This window comes from Ranitomeya imitator, chromosome 9, assembly GCF_032444005.1.
Source record: "Ranitomeya imitator isolate aRanImi1 chromosome 9, aRanImi1.pri, whole genome shotgun sequence".
In the NCBI taxonomy this organism is placed as follows: domain Eukaryota; kingdom Metazoa; phylum Chordata; class Amphibia; order Anura; family Dendrobatidae; genus Ranitomeya; species Ranitomeya imitator.
The window spans coordinates 153,795,369-153,820,293 of NC_091290.1; the positions used below are offsets into that span (position 1 = coordinate 153,795,369).

Genomic DNA, 24,925 nt, shown 5'->3' on the forward strand with positions numbered 1-24,925 from the left:
CTAATCCTATCACACAACACTAGAGGCAGCCGTGGATTGCGCCTAACGCTCCCTATGCAACTCGGCACAGCCTGAGAAACTAACTAGCCCTGAAGATAGAAAAATAAGCCTACCTTGCCTCAGAGAAATTCCCCAAAGGAAAAGGCAGCCCCCCACATATAATGACTGTGAGTAAGATGAAAATACAAACACAGAGATGAAATAGATTTAGCAAAGTGAGGCCCGACTTACTGAATAGACCGAGGATAGGAAAGATAGCTTTGCGGTCAACACAAAAACCTACAAACAACCACGCAGAGGGGCAAAAAGACCCTCCGCACCGACTAACGGTACGGAGGTGCTCCCTCTGCGTCTCAGAGCTTCCAGCAAGCAAGAAAAACCAATATAGCAAGCTGGACAGAAAAAACAGCAAACAAAAATAACACAAGCAAAACTTAGCTTAGGCAGGACAGACAGGCCACAGGAACGATCCAGGAGGAAGCAAGACCAATACTAGAACATTGACTGGAGGCCAGGATCAAAGCACTAGGTGGAGTTAAATAGAGCAGCACCTAACGACTTAACCTCATCACCTGAGGAAGGAAACTCAGAAGCCGCAGTACCACTCTCATCCACCAAAGGAAGCTCACAGACAGAACCAGCCGAAGTACCACTCACGACCACAGGAGGGAGCTTGGCCACAGAATTCACAACAGGGGGCTGTGCTGTATTACATTCTATGGGGCTGTGCTGCATTACATTCTATGGGGGCTGGGCTGCATTACATTCTATGGGGGCTGTGCTTCATTACATTCTATGGGGGCTGGCTGTATTACATTCTATGGGGGCTGTGCTGCATTACATTCTATGGGGGCTGGGCTGCATTACATTCTATGGGGGCTGTGCTGCATTACATTCTATGGGGGCTGGCTGTATTACATTCTATGGGGGCTGTGCTGCATTACATTCTATGGGGGCTGTGCTGCATTACATTCTATGGGGGCTGGGCTGCATTACATTCTATGGGGGCTGGCTGTATTACATTCTATGGGGGCTGGGCTGCATTACATTCTATGGGGGCTGGCTGTATTACATTCTATGGGGGCTGGCTGTATTACATGCTATGGGGGCTGGGCTGCATTACATTCTATGGGGGCTGGCTGTATTACATTCTATGGGGGCTGGGCTGCATTACATTCTATGGGGGCTGTGCTGCATTACATTCTATGGGGGAGGGCTGTATTACATTCTAAGGAGGCTGTGCTGCATTACATTCTATGGGGGCTGGCTGTATTACATTCTATGGGGGCTGGGCTGCATTACATTCTATGGGGGCTGTGCTGCATTACATTCTATGGGGGCTGTGCTGTATTACATTCTATGGGGGGGCTGCATTACATTCTATGGGGGCTGGCTGCATTACATTCTATGGGGGCTGGCTGCATTACATTCTATGGAGGCTGTGCTGCATTACATTCTATGGAGGCTGTGCTGCATTACATTCTATGGGGGCTGTGCTGCATTACATTCTATGGGGGCTGTGCTGCATTGCATTCTATGGGGGCTGTGCTGTATTACATTCTATGGAGGCTGTGCTGCATTACATTCTATGGGGGTTGGCTGTATTACATTCCATGGGGGCTGTGCTGCATTACATTCTATGGGGGCTGGGCTGCATTACATTCTATGGGGGCTGGGCTGCATTACATTCTGTGGGGGCTGTGCTGTATTACATTCAATGGGGGCTAGCTGCATTACATTCTATGGGGACTGTGCTGCATTACATTCTATGGGGGCTGGTCTGCATTACATTCTATGGGGGCTGGGCTGCATTACATTCTATGAGGGCTGGCAGTATTACATTCTATGGGGGCTGTGCTGTATTACATTCTATGGAGGTTGTACTGCATTACATTCTATGGGGGCTGGCTGTATTACATTCTATGGGGGCTGGGCTGCATTACATTCTATGGGGGCTGGACTGCATTACATTCTATGGGGGCAGTGCTGTATTAAATTCTATGGTGGCTGGGCTGCATTACATTCTATGGAGGCTGTGCTGCATTACATTCTATGGGGGCTGGCTGCATTACATTCTATGGGGGGGCTGCATTACATTCTATGGGGTCTGGCTGCATTACATTCTATGGGGGCTGGCTGCATTACATTCTATGGGGGCTGTGCTGTATTACATTCTATGGGGGGGTGCTGCATTACATTCTATGGGGGCTGTGCTGCATTACATTCTATGGGGGCTGGGCTGCACTGCATTCTATGGGGGCTGTGCTGTATTACATTCTATGGAGGCTGTGCTGCATTACATTCTATGGGGGCTGGCTGTATTACATTCTATGGGGGAGGGCTGTATTACATTCTTTGAGGTGCTGTATTATATTCTATGGAGGGGCTACATTATATTCTATGAGGGCTGCATTATGCTCTATGAGGGGGCTACCATATATTATATATGCAGGGCTGCATTATACTATATGAGGGGGCTGCATTATATTCTCTGGGTGGTTACATTATACTCAGGGGGCTACAATATATTCTGTGGGGTGGCTGCATTATACTCTGGGGTGGCATCATTATACTATATGTGGGCTGCATTATACTGTATCGAGGACTATGGGGAATACATTATATCAGTGGTCCCCAACTCCAGGCCTCGAGGGCCGCCAACAGTGCAGGTTTTCAGGATTTCTTTAGTATTGCATCGGTGGTAATGTGATCATCTGCACAGGTGAGGATTCCAACCCCTGTGCAATACTAAGGAAATCCTGAAAACCTGCACTGTTGGCAGCCCTCGAGGCCTGGAGTTGGGAACCACTGCATTATACTATATGACGAACTATGGGGTGCATTATACTATGGGAAGTGAATTGTACTGCATGGATGACAATGGCAGGGCATTATACTATATGGAGCACTACGAGGAATGTATTATACTATTTGGAGGACTGAGGAATGTATTATACTATTTGGAGGACTGAGGAGTGTATTATACTATATGGAGGAATTGCAGTGTATTTTAACATATGGAGGTCTATGAGGAGTGTATTATACTATATGGAGGACTATGTGGAGTGTATAATACTATATGGAGGACTGAGGAGTGTATTATACTATATGGAGGACTGAGGAGTGTATTATACTATATGGAGGACTGTGGCAGTACATTATCCTATATGGGGGACTGAGGAGTGTATTATACTATATGGAGGAATTGCAATGTATTTTAATATATGGAGGACTATGGGGAGTGTATTATACTATATGGAGGACTATGGGGAGTGTATTATACTATATGGAGGACTATCGGGAGTGTATTATACTATATGGAGGACTATGGGGAGTGTATTATACTATATGGAGGACTATGGGGAGTGTATTATACTATATGGAGGACTGAGGAGTGTATTATACTATATGGAGAACTGAGGAGTGTATTATACTATATGGAGGACTGAGGAGTGTATTATACTATATGGAGGACTGAGGTGCACATTATAATATATGGAGGACTATGGGGTGTATTATACTAAACAAGCAAGGATGATGACAGTTGTAGTTAGCATCTGGCGCCTGGGAATAGCGCTAACTCTACTGCTTTTCCCAGCTGCCAGAGCATTTAATTCTGGAATGTGTAATGATTTTTAGGGTTGATGTCAGCTGCGTAATGTCAGCTGCTATCAATCCCTGGTGTAAGTAATGGAGAGGTGTTTATCAGACACCCCCACTACTAGCCCAGACCCGGTGAGACCCAGCGACTCTGAAGAGCGGTGACGGTAGTAACAATACCGCTCTTCACATTCGCCGAGCTCAGCGCAAGACCCGGAATATCGGAAGAGCGGTGACGTTACTGATGTCACCGCTCTCCAGAGTCACCGGGTCACGAACCAAAAGTGGCTGTAGGCAGAGTTTATGGAGCATCAGAATGAGGTTCCACAATCCCTTCATTATCTATGAGATCCAGTTATGTAGGTAAAGTAGCGGCTTTTCTTGGTACTGCAACTAAAAGCCATAAATAGGACCGAGCTGTAATGCTGGATACAGCTGTATTATATGTTATATAGTCGTGTTACACTCTCCGCACTTCTTGTAACCTACAAAGATATTATACAGTCACCAAGTGACAAGTGGGCCTGTGTGACTTCAAATGCCAGGGCTGAATTTTAGTCCCAGTCCAGCCCTGATCACAGGTGATGTATGCCAGGGGACGTATGCCGAATGACTTATGCTGGGTGATGTATGCTGGGTGATGTATGCCAGGGGACGTATGGCGGGTGACGTATGCTGAAAAGGCAATCAGACTTTTTCAAAAAGTTTTGTTTCTTCCTCTAAGATAAAATCAGCAAATAACCAGAAGTTGCAGATCTTTGGCTTTTTGTAGTAAATGTGCATCATCTCAGCTTCTGTCCATCCGTCTCACATGATAGGAAGAATACAAATGAGGGTAATCCGGGGATGGGCGGGCGCTGGGCCGGGGTATAAAAGTGCGGGCCTCTGAGTCACAGGACAGAGAAGTCGGAGCCTTGCACAATCAGTGAGTTCACGCTGTAATGTTCAGTGAGTGACAGGGAAGAGTGCAGCTTGTGTATCCTGACCTAATACTTTTCACAGCTGAGGGTTTGGGACAATTGTACCCAGCAGGGTGAATTCTGTACTAATCTCTCTCCTGTCGTGACTATGTATCAGTGCAGATGATTTCTGGTTTAGCAGCAGTTGGATCAGGAGGGTTTTCAGGTTTTGGAAGTTAAAGAATTGTATGATCTGGACACCTATTGCAGAACTGTTCATAGAAAGCCCTCTCATTTTTACATTGTCTTCCTGAAATCTGCTAGTTCCTCTAAGCATACTTCCCCCGAAGCTTTCTTACTGTTGGAAAATTGGCTGACCTCCAATATGGCCGTCATTGCAGTCCCCATGAGGGTCACGTGAGGATTATTACCAGCCAAACGGCATGTAATATACCGGGTCTAGAGGGTCATCGTCGTGTGACTTGTCAGGAGCCGACCAGGCCGCAGCAGGGGGATAATCTCATCCTTTCTCCATTGTGCGGTGTCAGTGGTCTCAGGTGGGGCGTCTGATGGAGGTGGTCTCAGGTGGGGCGTCTGATGGAGGTGGTCTCAGGTGGGGCGTCTGATGGAGGTGGTCTCAGGTGGGACGTCTGATGGAGGTGGTCTCAGGTGGGGCGTCTGATGGAGGTGGTCTCAGGTGGGGCGTCTGATGGAGGTGGTCTCAGGTGGGGCGTCTGATGGGAGGTGGTCTCAGGTGGGGCGTCTGATGGAGGTGGTCTCAGGTGGGGCGTCTGATGGAGGTGGTCTCAGGTGGGGCGTCTGATGGAGGTGGTCTCAGGTGGGGCGTCTGATGGAGGTGGCGTCCGGGGCAGCCTATAATATTGTACGTTCTGTGGCCACCGGATATCACAGCAGACGAGACATCTGTCCATGGAGGCTTGTGTCCTGGGTGATACGTGGCCTGGCGGTAGAGGATGTCTTGGACGATTTGGTTTTCGGAGCTGCTGTGTGCCATCCATTACCAGTGACCATGTTCTCCTCCCGCTTCCAATGTGATTTCATGAGATGGGTTTATCTGCCGTCACTTCCTTCACTGTGTCCTCTCTGGGTGATGTCTTCTAGGTGATGGACGTCCTAGGTCAGGTCCTGGACATTGCCCAAACCATCTATGGATTGTGTGACAAGGCCAGCTCCAATAAGCAGCAGTGCCGTCGCCTGAAAAAGCGGATACAAATTCTGATGATGGCCTCGAAGGCTTTACAGACGCAGAAGGAGAAGTCTGAGCAGTTGAAGGTGGTGATGAAGGAGCTGCGGGTGACCCTGGACAATGCCAAGTGCTGGGTCGTAAAGTATTCACACCAGGCTTGGTGGCAGCAGATACTTAAGGCCAACGGCATCAAGGAGGAGTTTGAGCTGCTCACGGACCGGCTCGGAGACGCCGCCTCACACGTCTCCCTGATGTTGGCGGTCGAACACAGAGAAAAGTTTTTTAATGTCTTTACAGAGAATATAAGAAAACGCCAAAACCAGAAGGACATAAAGGAAGACCTGAAGCAGCTGAAGGAGTACCTAACCGGTAAGATATTCAAATGGACTACGTGGGATATATAGGTGTGCGACCACTGAAACGCAGACCATGTAGTGTCCTCACACTGGGGTGTAAGACCACTGTCACACAGGCCATGCGGTGTCCTCACATTGGGGCACCCAACCACTGTAGCCAGACCATGCTATGTCCTCACACTGGGGTGTACGACCACTGTAGCACAGGCCATAGTCTCCTCACACTGAGATATACGACCACCTTCACACAGGCCATGCAGTGTCCTCACATTGGGGCACACAACCACTGTAGCCAGACCATGCTATGTCCTCACTCTGGGGTGTACGACCACTGTAGTGCAGGCCATACAGTCTCCTCACACTAAGATATACGACCACCTTCACACAGGCCATGCAGTGTCCTCACATTGGGGAACACAACCACTGTAGCCAGACCATGCAGTATCCTCACACTTGGGTGTACATGACCAAAAAACCAATAAAGAAGCAGTCATGAGTCCCATTGTATTGTATCTCCCCTTGAGAAAGGCATCAGCCGTAACGCGCGTTGGGGTGGACGGGAGCTGGGTGTATATCTACTTATACTTTCTGATCTACGGGTATGTACCACCATATGTACGTGTATATATACTTGATATACTTTTTGCCAGTAATGTATGTAACTATTTGGCTGTACTATTCAGGCACATGGAAGGTTGGTACTGACAACACTGCCATTAATAGATACCATTATGAACCCACTTGTGTCCTTTTTTACGTGCTGAGGGTGCCACGGGGGATCCTCTCTCTGCCGTTTTATACCTGTTGTTATTAATAAAGCTTTTTTCTTGATTTGCATACAATGGGACTCATGACTGCTTCTTTATTGTTTTTTTGGTCATGTTGAACATGCAGTTTGTCTGTTACGGTCCTGTCCAGTATTATTACTTCCTGCTAGATTGCTCACTATTGTGATTATTATCACATAACTGACTGGTATGTTTTCCATCAAGTATTTTTGGTTACACTTGGGTGTACGACCACTGTAGCTCAGGCCATGCAGGCTCCTAACACTGGGATGTATTACCACCGTCACACAGGCCATGCACTGTCCTCGCACTTGGGTGTACGACCACTGTAGCGTAGGCCATGCAGTCTCCTCACTCATGGATGTACGACCACCGTCACACAGGCCATGCAGTGCCCTCACACTGGGGCACACGACCACTGTAGCCAGGCCATGCAGTGTCCTCACACTTGGGTGTACAACCACAGTAGTGCAGGCCATGCAGTGTCTTCACACTGGAATGTACAACTACTGTAGCATACCATGCAGTCCTCACACTGGGGTATACAACCACTGTAGCGCACCGTGCAGTGTCCTCTAACTGGGGTGTACAACCAGATTTCCTCTTGGGGTGATAGAATAATTTGGGTGCTTTTTTTATTTCTAAAATTGTTTTTTGTTTGTTTGATGTAGAAAATCTTTCTGAAAAGATGGAGAACGTAGAGGAGAGAATGGATAAAATCCTCTCTGAAATGTCCGCCATAAAGGCTGTGTGTAAGTGCCGTCGGCTCCTCCATAGTAAGAAAAGCAGCACCATGCGGGGATTCTGACCTGCAGGCTGTGGTCGGGCGGGGATGCTGGCAGTTGTGGTTGGGGGGCAGTCGGGGAGCACTCACATTTCTTGCACGTGGCCATTCTGTTGTTAGATCCCACCATCGGATGAAGCAAGTTTCCCATTTTCTGTGACTTTCTAATAGAAGGTTACAATCTCTGCTTGTCGTCAATAACTGGAGGCAGTCTGGTCTCCATTTCTGGACATGCTGGTCTTCACGTCCATCTGTTTCTGGACGACACATCGGCCCCCAGCCACCTCAGGTGGACAAGAGAAAAGTGTGATTAGCAGATCACCGCTTCGGCTTGGACTTGTGACCATATTTGCCCCAGTTTTCAGTCTTTTGCTTGTTTTGTGGAACGTTTGTGAAGTTTCTTCCCCGCTCTGCGCCTTAGCGCAGACAATGGCCTCATTATAGCGGGAGCCTGCGCCGCCTCCCAGTCACTGACTTATGTCGTTCCGTACTTATTACAAGGTATGCGCCTCTTAAGATGTGTGGTGCATTCTCCCCGGCCGGCATCTGTATAGACGTGATGTGTATGACCCACAGTGACACAATCACCAGGGTCTCTGCCGCGAGGCTCCTGCTGGTAAAGATCCCCCATTCTTGTGTCTGCAGGTAAACGCTCATCCTGGCACATCACCGAGATTCGAACCACAGATCTAAAGCGTGGACCACTGATACTGGAGAAACCCACCCATGATTTGTACCTCGGCGAATATCACAAGAGTCCAGTGGCCATTAAAGTCTTCAAGGGTCAACAGATCAAGAACCCAGAGTGAGTAACTGACAAAGAAATGAGGCCGGTAACAAGTGAGAGCAGAGACAGACGAGTGGCAGACGTTGAGTGCAGTGATTGTGGCTCATTAAACATGTCGCTCTGGTGCCAGCCCCGTGATCGCTGACAATGAGAACAGCCTCACAGCAGGCTGTAAAGCGAGACAGTCCTATGTGCGGCTCTGTGCTGACATCTAGTGGTCAATATAAATAGTACAACAATTCACCACTGGTTCTCGGGGTTTGTTACAATCACCATCAAACTAATATGATACAACCCCCTCTGTCCCTCCGCCATGTTCAGGGGCCGTCCTGTTCTCCGCACTCATCTATCACTTTACTTCTCCAGATTTATCATAAAAACCTTCAAGTCTGAGAGCGAAACCATGAAGAGATTTGAGAGTCTGAATATTTTACGGCTTTATGGAATTTTCATAGACAATTCGGGTAAGAGCCAGGTCACATGTGCACTGCCCCCTCCTCCTGAGATAGTGCTGCCCCTTAGTGACAATGGACAGGACACACATGGTGACATCACACCGTACAGGACACACACGGTGACATCACACCGTACAGGACACACACGGTGACATCACACCGGACGTGACACGCATGGTGACATCACACTGCACAGGACACACATGGTGACATCACACCGTACAGGACACACACGGTGACATCACACCGTACAGGACACACATGGTGACATCACACCGTACAGGACACACACGGTGACATCACACCGTACAGGACACACACGGTGACATCACACCGTACAGGACACACACGGTGACATCACACCGGACGTGACACGCATGGTGACATCACACCGCACAGGACACATACGGTGACATCACAACGGACAGGACACACACGGTGACATCACACCGGACGTGACACGCATGGCGACATCACACTGCACAGGACACACACTGGGACATCACAACGGACAGGACACGCATGGTGACATCACACCGGACGTGACACGCATGGTGACATCACACTGCACAGGACACACACTGTGACATCACAACGGACAGGACACACACGGTGACATCACACCGGACGTGACACGCATGGCGACATCACACTGCACAGGACACACACTGGGACATCACAACGGACAGGACACGCATGGTGACATCACACCGGACGTGACACGCATGGTGACATCACACTGCACAGGACACACACTGTGACATCACAACGGACAGGACACACACGGTGACATCACACCGTACGGGACACACACGGTGACATCACAACGGACAGGACACACATGGTGACATCACACACACGGTGACATCACACCGGACGTGACACGCATGGTGACATCACACTGCACAGGACACACACGGTGACATCACAACGGACAGGACACACACGGTGACCTCACACTGTATGAGACAAACATGAGACATCATATTGTATGAGACACACAAGGTGACATCACACCGGACAGGACACGCACACCGACATCACACAGAACAGGACACACACTGTGACATCACACGGTATCCCGATGTCTCACTACAGTCCGCCCTCTTATACCCTGATGTGTCACTATAGTCCGCCCTCTTCTACCCCGATGTGTCACTACAGTCCGCCCTCTTATACCCTGATGTGTCACTACAGTCCGCCCTCTTATACCCTGATGTGTCACTATAGTCCGCCCTCTTATACCCTGATGTGTCACTATAGTCCGCCCTCTTATACCCTGATGTGTCACTACAGTCCGCCCTCTTATACCCCGATGTGTCACTACAGTCCACTCTCTTATACCCCGATGTGTCACTACAGTCCGCTCTCTTATACCCCGATGTGCCACTATAGTCCGCTCTCTTATACCCCGATGTGTCACTACAGTCCGCCCTCTTATACCCCGATGTGTCACTACAGTCCGCCCTCTTATACCCCGATGTGTCACTACAGTCCGCTCTTATACCCTGATGTGTCACTACAGTCCGCCCTCTTATACCCCGATGTGTCACTACAGTCCGCCCTCTTATACCCCGATGTGTCACTACAGTCCGCCCTCTTATACCCCGATGTGTCACTACAGTCCGCCCTCTTATACCCCGATGTCACTACAGTCTGCCCTCTTATACCCCAATGTGTCACTACAGTCCGCCCTCTTATACCCCGATGTGTCACTACAGTCCGCTCTCTTATACCCTGATGTGTCACTATAGTCCGCCCTCTTATACCCCGATGTGTCACTACAGTCCGCTCTCTTATACCCCAATGTGTCACTACAGTCCGCCCTCTTATACCCTGATGTGTCACTACAGTCTGCCCTCTTATAACCCGATGTGTCACTACAGTCCGCCCTCTTATACCCTGATGTGTCACTACAGTCCGCCCTCTTATACCCTGATGTGTCACTACAGTCCGCCCTCTTATACCCTGATGTGTCACTATAGTCCGCCCTCTTATACCCTGATGTGTCACTATAGTCCGCCCTCTTATACCCTGATGTGTCACTACAGTCCGCCCTCTTATACCCCGATGTGTCACTACAGTCCACTCTCTTATACCCCGATGTGTCACTACAGTCCGCTCTCTTATACCCCGATGTGCCACTATAGTCCGCTCTCTTATACCCCGATGTGTCACTACAGTCCGCCCTCTTATACCCCGATGTGTCACTACAGTCCGCCCTCTTATACCCCGATGTGTCACTACAGTCCGCTCTTATACCCTGATGTGTCACTACAGTCCGCCCTCTTATACCCAGATGTGTCACTACAGTCCGCCCTCTTATACCCCGATGTGTCACTACAGTCCGCCCTCTTATACCCCGATGTGTCACTACAGTCCGCCCTCTTATACCCCGATGTGTCACTACAGTCCGCCCTCTTATACCCCGATGTCACTACAGTCTACCCTCTTATACCCCAATGTGTCACTACAGTCCGCCCTCTTATACCCCGATGTGTCACTACAGTCCGCTCTCTTATACCCTGATGTGTCACTATAGTCCGCCCTCTTATACCCCGATGTGTCACTACAGTCCGCTCTCTTATACCCCAATGTGTCACTACAGTCCGCCCTCTTATACCCTGATGTGTCACTACAGTCTGCCCTCTTATAACCCGATGTGTCACTACAGTCCGCCCTCTTATACCCCGATGTGTCACTACAGTCTGCCCTCTTATAACCCGATGTGTCACTACAGTCCGCCCTCTTATCCACCAATGTCTCACTACAGTCCGCCCTCTTATACCCCGATGTCTCACTACAGTCCGCCCTCTTATACCCCGATGTCTCACTACAGTCCGCCCTCTTATACCCCGATGTCTCACTACAGTCCGCCCTCTTATCCACCAATGTCTCACTACAGTCCACCCTCTTATACCCCGATGTCTCACTACAGTCCACCCTCTTATCCACCAATGTCTCACTACAGTCCGCCCTCTTATCCACCAATGTCTCACTACAGTCCGCCCTCTTATACCCCGATGTCTCACTACAGTCCGCCCTCTTATCCCCGATGTCTTACTACAGTCCACCCTCTTATACCCCGATGTCTCACTACAGTCCGCCCTCTTATACCCCGATGTCTCACTACTGTCCACCCTCTTATACCCCAATGTCTCACTACAGTCCGCCCTCTTATCCCCGATGTCTTACTACTGTCCGCCCTCTTATCCCCAATGTCTCACTACTGTCCACCCTCTTATACCCCGATGTCTCACTACTGTCCACCCTCTTATACCCCAATGTCTCACTACTGTCCACCCTCTTATACCCCGATGTCTCACTACAGTCCGCCCTCTTATCTCCGATGTCTTACTACAGTCCACCCTCTTATACCCCAATGTCTCACTACTGTCCACCCTCTTATACCCCAATGTCTCACTACAGTCCGCCCTCTTATCCCCGATGTCTTACTACTGTCCGCCCTCTTATCCCCAATGTCTCACTACAGTCCACCCTCTTATACCCCGATGTCTCACTACTGTCCGCCCTCTTATACCCCGATGTCTCACAACTGTCCGCCCTCTTATACTACGATGTTTCACTACAGTCCTCCATCTTTCTGATTACTGAGCCTCCTCTGTTGGTCAGGTTCGGACACCTGCTATTCCCTCGTGATGGAATATTGTGAGAAAGGAACCGTGCGGCAGCTGCTGGACAATGAGCCTGACCTGTCATGTGAGCGGCGTGTCCGCATGGCTCTGGATGCGGCCAGAGCAGTGTACCGGTGAGTATTCTGCTCTCGGCATTACCGGATCTCGGGTTTTTCCGGAACATGAATACGTTACCTTCTACCATCTCGCAGGTTACATCAGACGGAGAAGAAGGCGATCCTGCACGGGAGTCTGAGCAGCTCCAAATTCTTGGTTGACGGGACGTACTGTGTAAAGGTAACGGCCACATGCGGTGCATTACTGCGAGTCACTAACCCCCGCCCCATTGACAGTCACACCCCTGCAGAGCATTTCCCACCTTGACCAGTTGTTTGACAGCTCAGAGCTCGACCTCAAACACAATTTAATGGGTGCAGACTGACGGCCTCCGTCCCTCCGCTTGTACTGTACGTGTCGGACAGGCACATCCTCATCCGGACTCTTCACATCTACAGCTTTGGGGATTTGAGCTCTCAAAGACTGAATCATCCCTAAGACGACCATCTAATGCAGAGAGGAGGCAGAGGAGCACGGAGCTGGCGTACATCGCCCCCGAGACCCTACAGGACATCAACGCCTACGAGAAACCGAGCGAGATTTACAGGTCAGTTCTGCAGCATCACAGCCCCCATGCCTCACTGGAGATCCCCAGCAGAAGTCTATGCAGACATTTTATGATGCTGCAAAAAGAAAAATTTTGCATCAAAACTTCGTGGAATGAAACTTCTCCAGATGAAAAGTTCCTCTAATCACTTCTGCAATAACTTCCTTCTCCAATGGCTCCTGTGACGTGGGAGACTGTGCAATTGCCCCAGATGGCGGTCGCTGCACATCTCCATACTGAGCAGTAACTTGTGTATACGCGGTTGGGCCATCGTCAGCACTGGTCGGGGGTCTTATGGTCCGCAGTGCATTGTTGTACATCTCGCTGTTGTCTCTTCCAGCCTCGGCATGGTGCTTTATGAGATTGCAAGTGGGAGACTCCCATATCAGGGTAAGTCCTGCTTGCTTCACCCTCCACAGGTCATTATAGGACATCCAGCAGGTCAACGCCAGGCGCCATAATCCACAAAGGTTATTGTTGTAGGTCCGACCGGCGAAAAGGACAATCAGCCAGAGGATGCAAAGCTGTCCGTGTCCTGTCCTCCCGTGTTACAAGACATTATTACAAGCTGCCTGCAAAGGAATCCAAGCGATCGCCCGACAGCAGGAGGTGAGCCCTGCCCAACACAATGCCCGCTGCCCGACACAGCACACAACACACAGCCGGCTGACTGACAGCAGGTGAGCCCTGCCTTATATACTGCCCGACACCGCGCGCTGCCCGACACAGCACACAACACACCGCCCGCTGCCCGACACAGCACACAACACACCGCCCGCTGACCGACAGCAGGTGAGCCCTGCCCGATATACTGCCCAACACAATGCCCGCTGCCCGACACAGCACACAACACACAGCCGGCTGACTGACAGCAGGTGAGCCCTGCCTTATATACTGCCCGACACCGCGCGCTGCCCAACACAGCACACAACACACCGCCCGCTGCCCGACACAGCACACAACACACAGCCGGCTGACTGACAGCAGGTGAGCCCTGCCTTATATACTGCCCGACACCGCGCGCTGCCCGACACAGCACACAACACACCGCCCGCTGCCCGACACAGCACACAACACACAGCCGGCTGCCCGACACAGCACACAACACACGGCCCGCTGCCCGACACAGCACACAACACACAGCCGGCTGACTGACAGCAGGTGAGCCCTGCCCGATATACTGCCCGACACAATGCCTGCTGCCCGACACAGCACACAACACCCTGCTCGCTGACCGACAGCAGGTGAGTGCTGCCCGATATACTGCCCGACAACGCCCGATACAGAACACAACACACCGCCTGCTGACCGACAGCAGGTGAGCCCTGCCCGATATACTGCCCGACACAATGCCCGCTGCCCGACACAGCACACAACACACAGCCGGCTGCCCGACACAGCACACAACACACGGCCCGCTGCCCGACACAGCACACAACACACCGCCCGCTGACCGACACAGCACACAACACACAGCCGGCTGACTGACAGCAGGTGAGCCCTGCCTTATATACTGCCCGACACCGCGCGCTGCCCGACACAGCACACAACACACCGCCCGCTGCCCGACACAGCACACAACACACCGCCCGCTGACCGACAGCAGGTGAACCCTGCCCGATATACTGCCCAACACAATGCCCGCTGCCCGACACAGCACACAACACACAGCCGGCTGCCCGACAGCACACAACACACAGCCGGCTGACTGACAGCAGGTGAGCCCTGCCTTATATACTGCCCGACACCGCGCGCTGCCAGACACAGCACACAACACACCGCCCGCTGCCCGACACAGCACACAACACACCGCCCGCTGACCGACAGCAGGGGAGCCCTGCCCGATATACTGCCCAACACAATGCCCGCTGCCCGACACAGCACACAACACACAGCCGGCTGCCCGACACAGCACACAACACAATGCCCGCTGCCCGACACAGCACACAACACACAGCCCGCTGCCCGACACAGCACACAACACACCGCCCGCTGACCGACAGCAGGTGAGCCCTGCCCGATATACTGCCCAACACAATGCCCGCTGCCCGACACAGCACACAACACACAGCCGGCTGCCCGACACAGCACACAACACACGGCCCGCTGCCCGACACAGCACACAACACACAGCCGGCTGACTGACAGCAGGTGAGCCCTGCCCGATATACTGCCCGACACAATGCCTGCTGCCCGACACAGCACACAACACCCTGCTCGCTGACCGACAGCAGGTGAGTGCTGCCCGATATACTGCCCGACAACGCCCGATACAGAACACAACACACCGCCTGCTGACCGACAGCAGGTGAGCCCTGCCCGATATACTGCCCGACACAATGCCCGCTGCCCGACACAGCACACAACACACCGCCCGCTGCCCGACACAGCACACAACACACCGCCCGCTGATCGACAGCAGGTGAGCCCTGCCCGATATACTGCCCGACACAATGCCTGCTGCCCGACACAGCACACAACACACCGCCCGCTGCCCGACACAGCACACAACACACCGCCCGCTGATCGACAGCAGGTGAGCCCTGCCCGATATACTGCCCGACAACGCCCGACACATGGCCCGCCACACACCACCCGCTGCCCGACACAGAACACAAAACACCGTCCGCTGCTTGACAGGAGGTGAGCCCTGCCCGATATACTGCCCGACACACCGCCCGCTGACCGACAGCAGGTGAGCCCTGCCTGATATACTGCCCGACACAGCGCCCGCTGCCCAACACATGGCCCGCCACACACCGCCCGCTGCCCGACACAGAACACAAAACACCGTCCGCTGCCTGGCAGCAGGAGGTGAGCCCTGCCCGATATACTGCCCGACACACCGCCCGCTGACCGACAGCAGGTGAGCCCTGCCCGATATACTGCCCGACACAATGCCCGCTGCCCGACACAGCACACAACACACCGCCCGCTGACCGACAGCAGGTGAGCCCTGCCAAATAAACTGCCCGTCACACCACCCAACACACAGCCTGCTGCCTGACACAACGCCCGCCTGCTCGACACACTGCCCGCTGCCCAACAGACCACCCAACACACGGCCTGCTGCCTGACACATGGCCTGCTGTCCAATACACCGTCCGCTGATCAACACACTACTCAACACAGCCACAACCCACTGAGTGACACACCGTGCGACACATAGCATGACATGCTGCCTGCTGCACAACACATGGTCCACTGCCCACTGCACGTCACACCGCTCGCTGCCAACACATGACCTGCTGCCTGACACATGGCCTGCTGTCCAACACACCGTCCACTGCCCAACAGCAGACTCACCGCCCGCCACACTCTACGACACACCGCCCACTGCCCGACACACCGCTCGCTGCTCGACACACCGCCCGCTGCCAGACACAATGCTCGCTGCCCGACACACCACCCAACACACGACCTGCTGTCTGACACATGGCCTGCTGTTCAACACACCGTCCACTGCCCAACAGCAGACTCACCGCCCGCCACACTCTACGACACACTGCCCACTGCCTGACACACCGCCCGCTGCCCGACATACCGCTCGCTGCCCGACACACCATCCGACACACCACCCAACACACGACCTGCTGCCTGACACATGGCCTGCTGTCCAACACACCGTCCACAGCCCAACAGTAGACACACCGCCCACCACACTGTATGACACACTGCCCACTGCCTGACACACCGCCCACTGCCCGACATACCGCTCGCTGCCCGACACACCATCCGACACACCACCCAACACACAACCTGCTGCTTGACACATGGCCTGCTGTCCAACACACCGTCCACTGCCCAACAGTAAACACACCGCCCACCACACTGTACGACACACCGCCCACTGCCCAACAGCAGACTCACCGCCCGCCACATTCTACGACACACTGCCCACTGCCTGACACACCGCCCGCTGCCCGACATACCGCTCGCTGCCCGACACACCATCCGACACACCACCCAACACACAACCTGCTGCTTGACACATGGCCTGCTGTCCAACACACCGTCCACTGCCCAACAGTAGACACACCGCCCACCACACTGTACGACACACCGCCCACTACCCGACACATTGCTCGCTGCCCGACACACCGCCCGCTGCCCGACACACCGCCCGCTGCCCGACACACCGCTCGCTGCCCGACACACCACTCGCTGCCCGACACCGCCCGCTGCCCGACACATCGCTCGCTGCCCGACACACCGCCCAATGCCCGACACACCGCCCGACACACCGCCCACTACCCGACACACCACTCGCTGCCCGACACACCGCCCACTACCCGACACACCACTCGCTGCCCGACACACCGCCCGCTGCCCGACACACCGCTCGCTGCCCGACACACCACTCGCTGCCCGACACACCGCCCGCTGCCCGACACACCACTCGCTGCCCGACACACCGCCCGCTGCCCGACACATCGCTCGCTGCCCGACACACCGCCCAATGCCCGACACACCGCCCACTACCCGACACACCACTCGCTGCCCGACACACCACCTAACACACGACCTGCAGCCTGACACATGGCCTGCTGTCCTACACACCGTCCACTGCCCAACAGCAGACTCACCGCCCAACACACTCTACGACACACTGCCCACTGCCTGATACACCGCCCGCTGCCCACAAACACATCCCACTGCCCGAAACACCTGCAGCTGCTGTGTGCTGCCAGGAAGGTTCTGATCCCTCCACTGAGTACCTCCCAATCGGTGACCTCCCATGATAGCACCACACTCCACTCCTGAAATACTCTGTGCTGCAGGCAGCAATCTAATGCTACTGTTAAGAGGCACAATGTAAATATTTAGAGAACCTCTGTCCTGATTCTTTTCTGTCTCTGCAGTAATTGTAGATTTACTCATTGCTTATCTGAATCAATGTGAGTCCTGAATCCTTCCGGCCCCAAGTGAAGCTCATTCAGCCACAGACAATGAAGATGCCACCACAAGTGACTGTGCCAAGGATCAAGCTGCCAAATCCGCCCCCATCTGTACATGTGCTCCCCTGCTGGAGGTGGTGGCACCGTCGCCTCACCAGGGATAGGATAATGATAGACTGCATGGATAAATAAATAATAATAATATTAATAATTGTGTCTGCCACTAGATGGCAGCACAGAAAACATACAGTGGGGCAAAAAAGTATTTAGTCAGTCAGCAATAGTGCAAGTTCCACCACTTAAAAAGATGAGAGGCGTCTGTAATTTACATCATAGGTAGACCTCAACTATGGGAGACAAACTGAGAAAAAAAAATCCAGAAAATCACATTGTCTGTTTTTTTAACATTTTATTTGCATATTATGGTGGAAAATAAGTATTTGGTCAGAAACAAAATTTCATCTCAATACTTTGTAATATATCCTTTGTTGGCAATGACAGAGGTCAAACGTTTTTCTGTAAATCTTCACAAGGTTGCCACACACTGTTGTTGGTATGTTGGCCCATTCCTCCATGCAGATCTCCTCTAGAGCAGTGATGTTTTTGGCTTTTCGCTTGGCAACACGGACATTCAACTCCCTCCAAAGGTTTTCTATAGGGTTGAGATCTGGAGACTGGCTAGGCCACTCCAGGACCTTGAAATGCTTCTTACGAAGCCACTCCTTCGTTGCCCTGGCGGTGTGCTTTGGATCATTGTCATGTTGAAAGGCCCAGCCACGTTTCATCTTCAATGCCCTTGCTGCTGGAAGTAGGTTTGCACTCAAAATCTCACGATACATGGCCCCATTCATTCTTTCATGTACCCGGATCAGTCGTCCTGGCCCCTTTGCAGAGAAACAGCCCCAAAGCATGATGTTTCCACCACCATGCTTTACAGTAGGTATGGTGTTTGATGGATGCAACTCAGCATTCTTTTTCCTCCAAACACGGCAAGTTGTGTTTCTACCAAACAGTTCCAGTTTGGTTTCATCAGACCATAGGACATTCTCCCAAAACTCCTCTGGATCATCCAAATGCTCTCTAGCAAACTTCAGACGGGCCCGGACATGTACTGGCTTAAGCAGTGGGACACGTCTGGCACTGCAGGATCTGAGTCCATGGTGGCGTAGTGTGTTACTTATGGTAGGCCTTGTTACATTGGTCCCAGCTCTCTGCAGTTCATTCACTAGGTCCCCCCGCGTGGTTCTGGGATTTTTGCTCACCGTTCTTGTGATCATTCTGACCCCACGGGGTGGGATTTTGCGTGGAGCCCCAGATCGAGGGAGATTATCAGTGGTCTTGTATGTCTTCCATTTTCTAATTATTGCTCCCACTGTTGATTTCTTCACTCCAAGCTGGTTGGCTATTGCAGATTCAGTCTTCCCAGCCTGGTGCAGGGCTACAATTTTGTTTCTGGTGTCCTTTGACAGCTCTTTGGTCTTCACCATAGTGGAGTTTGGAGTCAGACTGTTTGAGGGTGTGCACAGGTGTCTTTTTATACTGATAACAAGTTTAAACAGGTGCCATTACTACAGGTAATGAGTGGAGGAAAGAGGAGACTCTTAAAGAAGAAGTTACAGGTCTGTGAGAGCCAGAAATCTTGATTGTTTGTTTCTGACCAAATACTTATTTTCCACCATAATATACAAAAAAAATTATAAAAAAAACAGACAATGTGATTTTCTGGATTTTTTTTTCTCAGTTTGTCTCCCATAGTTGAGGTCTACCTATGATGTAAATTACAGACGCCTCTCATCTTTTTAAGTGGTGGAACTTGCACTATTGCTGACTGACTAAATACTTTTTTGCCCCACTGTAATCTCCTGGCTCCTACAGTGAGACCAGCACCATTTACAGCGCGCTGTGAAGGCACAATCTCATCAGCGGGGTCTTCCTTGTATGAAGCCAGATAGGAAGACGCAGAAAATGGATATAAGGAAGGAATATATTACGGTGGCCTGGATAATGAATGAACTTGATGCTCTCACATATGCGCCCACAGATGTGTTGGGAAAATTCAGGGAATGTATCACACTGTATAATAAATATTAAATATGTTATATCCTCAGGGAAATAAAATACCTTGTAAGTTTATTTTTCTAGAATTTAGATTATTTCCTGCTGTACGGCCGTCAACGTGTTCCTTCACAGATATAGTGTGTTGTTCCGTTGGAGCCTCCACCTCTGTACTGCACAGCGCTGCGAAGAGCACACCTAAACTGTCCATGGATGGGACTTATCCTAGGACTCTCGTGTGTGACGGAGGAGCACACAATCAGCCACCTAAACTGTCCATGAATGGGACTTATCCTAGGACTCTCGTGTGTGACGGAGGAGCACACAAGAGGCCACCTAAACTGTCCATGGATGGGACTTATCCTAGGACTCTCGTGTGTGATGGAGGAGCACAGAAGAGGCCACCTAAACTGTCCATGGATGGGACTTATCCTAGGACTCTCGTGTGTGACGGAGGAGCACACAATCAGCCACCTAAACTGTCCATGGATGGGACTTATCCTAGGACTCTCGTGTGTGACGGAGGAGCACACAATCAGCCACCTAAACTGTCCATAAATGGGACTTATCCTAGGACTCTCGTGTGTGACGGAGGAGAACAGAAGAGGCCACCTAAACTGTCCATGGATGGGACTTATCCTAGGACTCTCGTGTGTGATGGAGGAGCACAGAAGAGGCCACCTAAACTGTCCATGGATGGGACTTATCCTAGGACTCTCGTGTGTGACGGAGGAGCACACAATCAGCCACCTAAACTGTCCATAAATGGGACTTATCCTAGGACTCTCGTGTGTGACGGAGGAGCACAGAAGAGGCCACCTAAACTGTCCATGGATGGGACTTATCCTAGGACTCTCGTGTGTGACGGAGGAGCACAGAAGAGGCCACCTAAACTGTCCATGGATGGGACTTATCCTAGGACTCTCGTGTGTCTGTCTAATACACCGTCCGCTGATCAACACACTACCCAACACAGCCACAACCCACTGAGTGACACACCGTGCGACACATAGCATGACATGCTGCCTGCTGCACAACACATGGTCCACTGCCCACTGCACGTCACACCGCTCGCTGCCAACACATGACCTGCTGCCTGACACATGGCCTGCTGTCCAACACACCGTCCACTGCCCAACAGCAGACTCACCGCCCGCCACACTCTACGACACACCGCCCACTGCCCGACACACCGCTCGCTGCTCGACACACCGCCCGCTGCCAGACACAATGCTCGCTGCCCGACACACCACCCAACACACGACCTGCTGTCTGACACATGGCCTGCTGTTCAACACACCGTCCACTGCCCAACAGCAGACTCACCGCCCGCCACACTCTACGACACACTGCCCACTGCCTGACACACCGCCCGCTGCCCGACATACCGCTCGCTGCCCGACACACCATCCGACACACCACCCAACACACGACCTGCTTTCTGACACATGGCCTGCTGTTCAACACACCGTCCACTGCCCAACAGCAGACTCACCGCCCGCCACACTCTACGACACACTGCCCTCTGCCTGACACACCGCCCCCTGCCCGACATACCGCTCGCTGCCCGACACACCATCCGACACACCACCCAACACACGACCTGCTGCCTGACACATGGCCTGCTGTCCAACACACCGTCCACTGCCCAACAGTAGACACACCGCCCACCACACTGTACGACACACTGCCCACTGCCTGACAGACCGCCCACTGCCCGACATACCGCTCGCTGCCCGACACACCATCCGACACACCACCCAACACACAACCTGCTGCTTGACACATGGCCTGCTGTCCAACACACCGTCCACTGCCCAACAGTAGACACACCGCCCACCACACTGTACGACACACCGCCCACTACCCGACACATTGCTCGCTGCCCGACACACCGCCCGCTGCCCTACACACCGCCCGCTGCCCGACACACCGCTCGCTGCCCGACACACCACTCGCTGCCCGACACCGCCCGCTGCCCGACACATCGCTCGCTGCCCGACACACCGCCCAATGCCCGACACACCGCCTGCTGCCCGACACACCGCCCACTACCCGACACACCACTCACTGCCCGACACACCACCTAACACACGACCTGCAGCCTGACACATGGCCTGCTGTCCTACACACCGTCCACTGCCCAACAGCAGACTCACCGCCCAACACACTCTACGACACACTGCCCACTGCCTGACACACCGCCCGCTGCCCACAAACACATCCCACTGCCCGAAACACCTGCAGCTGCTGTGTGCTGCCAGGAAGGTTCTGATCCCTCCGCTGAGTACCTCCCAATCGGTGACCTCCCATGATAGCACCACACTCCACTCCTGAAATACTCTGTGCTGCAGGCAGCAATCTAATGCTACTGTTAAGAGGCACAATGTAAATATTTAGAGAACCTCTGTCCTGATTCTTTTCTGTCTCTGCAGTAATTGTAGATTTACTCATTGCTTATCTGAATCAATGTGAGTCCTGAATCCTTCCGGCCCCAAGTGAAGCTCATTCAGCCACAGACAATGAAGATGCCACCACAAGTGACTGTGCCAAGGATCAAGCTGCCAAATCCGCCCCCATCTGTACATGTGCTCCCCTGCTGGAGGTGGTGGCACCGTCGCCTCACCAGGGATAGGATAATGATAGACTGCATGGATAAATAAATAATAATAATATTAATAATTGTGTCTGCCACTAGATGGCAGCACAGAAAACATAATCTCCTGGCTCCTACAGTGAGACCAGCACCATTTACAGCGCGCTGTGAAGGCACAATCTCATCAGCGGGGTCTTCCCTGTATGAAGCCAGATAGGAAGACGCAGAAAATGGATATAAGGAAGGAATATATTACGGTGGCCTGGATAATGAATGAACTTGATGCTCTCACATATGCGCCCACAGATGTGTTGGGAAAATTCAGGGAATGTATCACACTGTATAATAAATATTAAATATGTTATATCCTCAGGGAAATAAAATACCTTGTAAGTTTATTTTTCTAGAATTTAGATTATTTCCTGCTGTACGGCCGTCAACGTGTTCCTTCACAGATATAGTGTGTTGTTCCGTTGGAGCCTCCACCTCTGTACTGCACAGCGCTGCGAAGAGCACACCTAAACTGTCCATGGATGGGACTTATCCTAGGACTCTCGTGTGTGACGGAGGAGCACACAATCAGCCACCTAAACTGTCCATGAATGGGACTTATCCTAGGACTCTCGTGTGTGACGGAGGAGCACACAAGAGGCCACCTAAACTGTCCATGGATGGGACTTATCCTAGGACTCTCGTGTGTGATGGAGGAGCACAGAAGAGGCCACCTAAACTGTCCATGGATGGGACTTATCCTAGGACTCTCGTGTGTGATGGAGGAGCACAGAAGAGGCCACCTAAACTGTCCATGGATGGGACTTATCCTAGGACTCTCGTGTGTGATGGAGGAGCACAGAAGAGGCCACCTAAACTGTCCATGGATGGGACTTATCCTAGGACTCTCGTGTGTGACGGAGGAGCACACAAGCGGCCACCTAAACTGTCCATGGATGGGACTTATCCTAGGACTCTCGTGTGTGACGGAGGAGCACAGAAGAGGCCACCTAAACTGTCCATGGATGGGACTTATCCTAGGACTCTCGTGTGTGACGGAGGAGCACACAAGAGGCCACCTAAACTGTCCATGGATGGGACTTATCCTAGGAGTCTCGTGTGTGATGGAGGGGGACACAAGCGGCCACCTAAACTGTCAATGGATGGGACTTATCCTAGGACTCTCATGTCTGACGGAGGAGCACACAATCAGCCACCTAAACTGTCCATGGATGGGACTTATCCTAGGACCCTCGTGTGTGATGGGGGGGGGGACACAAGCGGCCACCTAAACTGTCAATGGATGGGACTTATCCTAGGACTCTCATGTCTGACGGAGGAGCACACAATCAGCCACCTAAACTGTCCATGGATGGGACTTATCCTAGGACCCTCGTGTGTGATGCAGGGGGACACAAGCGGCCACCTAAACTGTCAATGGATGGGACTTATCCTAGGACTCTCATGTCTGACGGAGGAGCACACAATCAGCCACCTAAACTGTCCATGGATGGGACTTATCCTAGGACCCTCATGTGTGATGGAGGGGGACACAAGCGGCCACCTAAACGGTCCATGGATGGGACTTATCCTAGGACCCTCATGTGTGATGGAGGGGGACACAAGTGGCCACCTAAACTGTCCATGGATGGGACTTATCCTAGGACCCTCGTGTGTGATGGAGGGGGACACAAGCGGCAACCTAAACTGTCAATGGATGGGACTTATCCTAGGACTCTCATGTCTGACGGAGGAGCACACAATCAGCCACCTAAACTGTCCATGGATGGGACTTATCCTAGGACCCTCATGTGTGATGGAGGGGGACACAAGCGGCCACCTAAACGGTCCATGGATGGGACTTATCCTAGGACTCTCGTGTGTGATGGAGGGGGACACAAGCGGCCACCTAAACTGTCAATGGATGGGACTTATCCTAGGACTCTCATGTCTGATGGAGGAGCACACAAGTGGCCACCTAACCTGTCCATGGATGGGACTTATCCTGGGACTCTCGTGTGTGACGGAGGAGCACACAAGTGGCCACCTAAACGGTCCATGGATGGGACTTATCCTGGGACTCTCGTGTGTGACGGAGGAGCACACAATCAGCCACCTAAACTGTCCATGGATGGGACTTATCCTAGGACTCTCATGTCTGACGGAGGAGCACACAATCAGCCACCTAAACTGTCCATGGATGGGACTTA

General features: G+C 52.2%; 1 protein-coding gene across 1 annotated transcript; it reads left to right on the forward strand.

The window, feature by feature from the left end:
- The first annotated feature begins 4,505 nt into the window (after positions 1-4,505).
- LOC138649270 (mixed lineage kinase domain-like protein) lies at positions 4,506-20,183 on the forward strand. Its single transcript, XM_069739510.1, has 11 exons — positions 4,506-4,525; positions 5,622-6,075; positions 7,522-7,602; positions 8,280-8,439; positions 8,788-8,885; positions 12,510-12,645; positions 12,724-12,808; positions 13,027-13,175; positions 13,516-13,565; positions 13,659-13,784; positions 18,038-20,183. The coding sequence occupies exons 2-11, from the start codon at positions 5,625-5,627 to the stop codon at positions 18,082-18,084; spliced, it is 1,383 nt and encodes a 460-aa protein (XP_069595611.1). The 5' UTR covers positions 4,506-4,525; positions 5,622-5,624; the 3' UTR covers positions 18,085-20,183.
- The last annotated feature ends 4,742 nt before the right edge of the window (positions 20,184-24,925 follow it).

Coding starts and splice junctions, on each gene's coding strand:
- LOC138649270 (XM_069739510.1), top strand. CDS start 5,625: ATGGACGTCCTAGGTCAGGTCCTGGACATTGCCCAAACCATCTATGGA. Junction 8,886..12,509: donor AATTTTCATAGACAATTCGG/GTAAGAGCCAGG, acceptor TCTGTTGGTCAG/GTTCGGACACCTGCTATTCC. Junction 13,176..13,515: donor AAACCGAGCGAGATTTACAG/GTCAGTTCTGCA, acceptor TGTCTCTTCCAG/CCTCGGCATGGTGCTTTATG.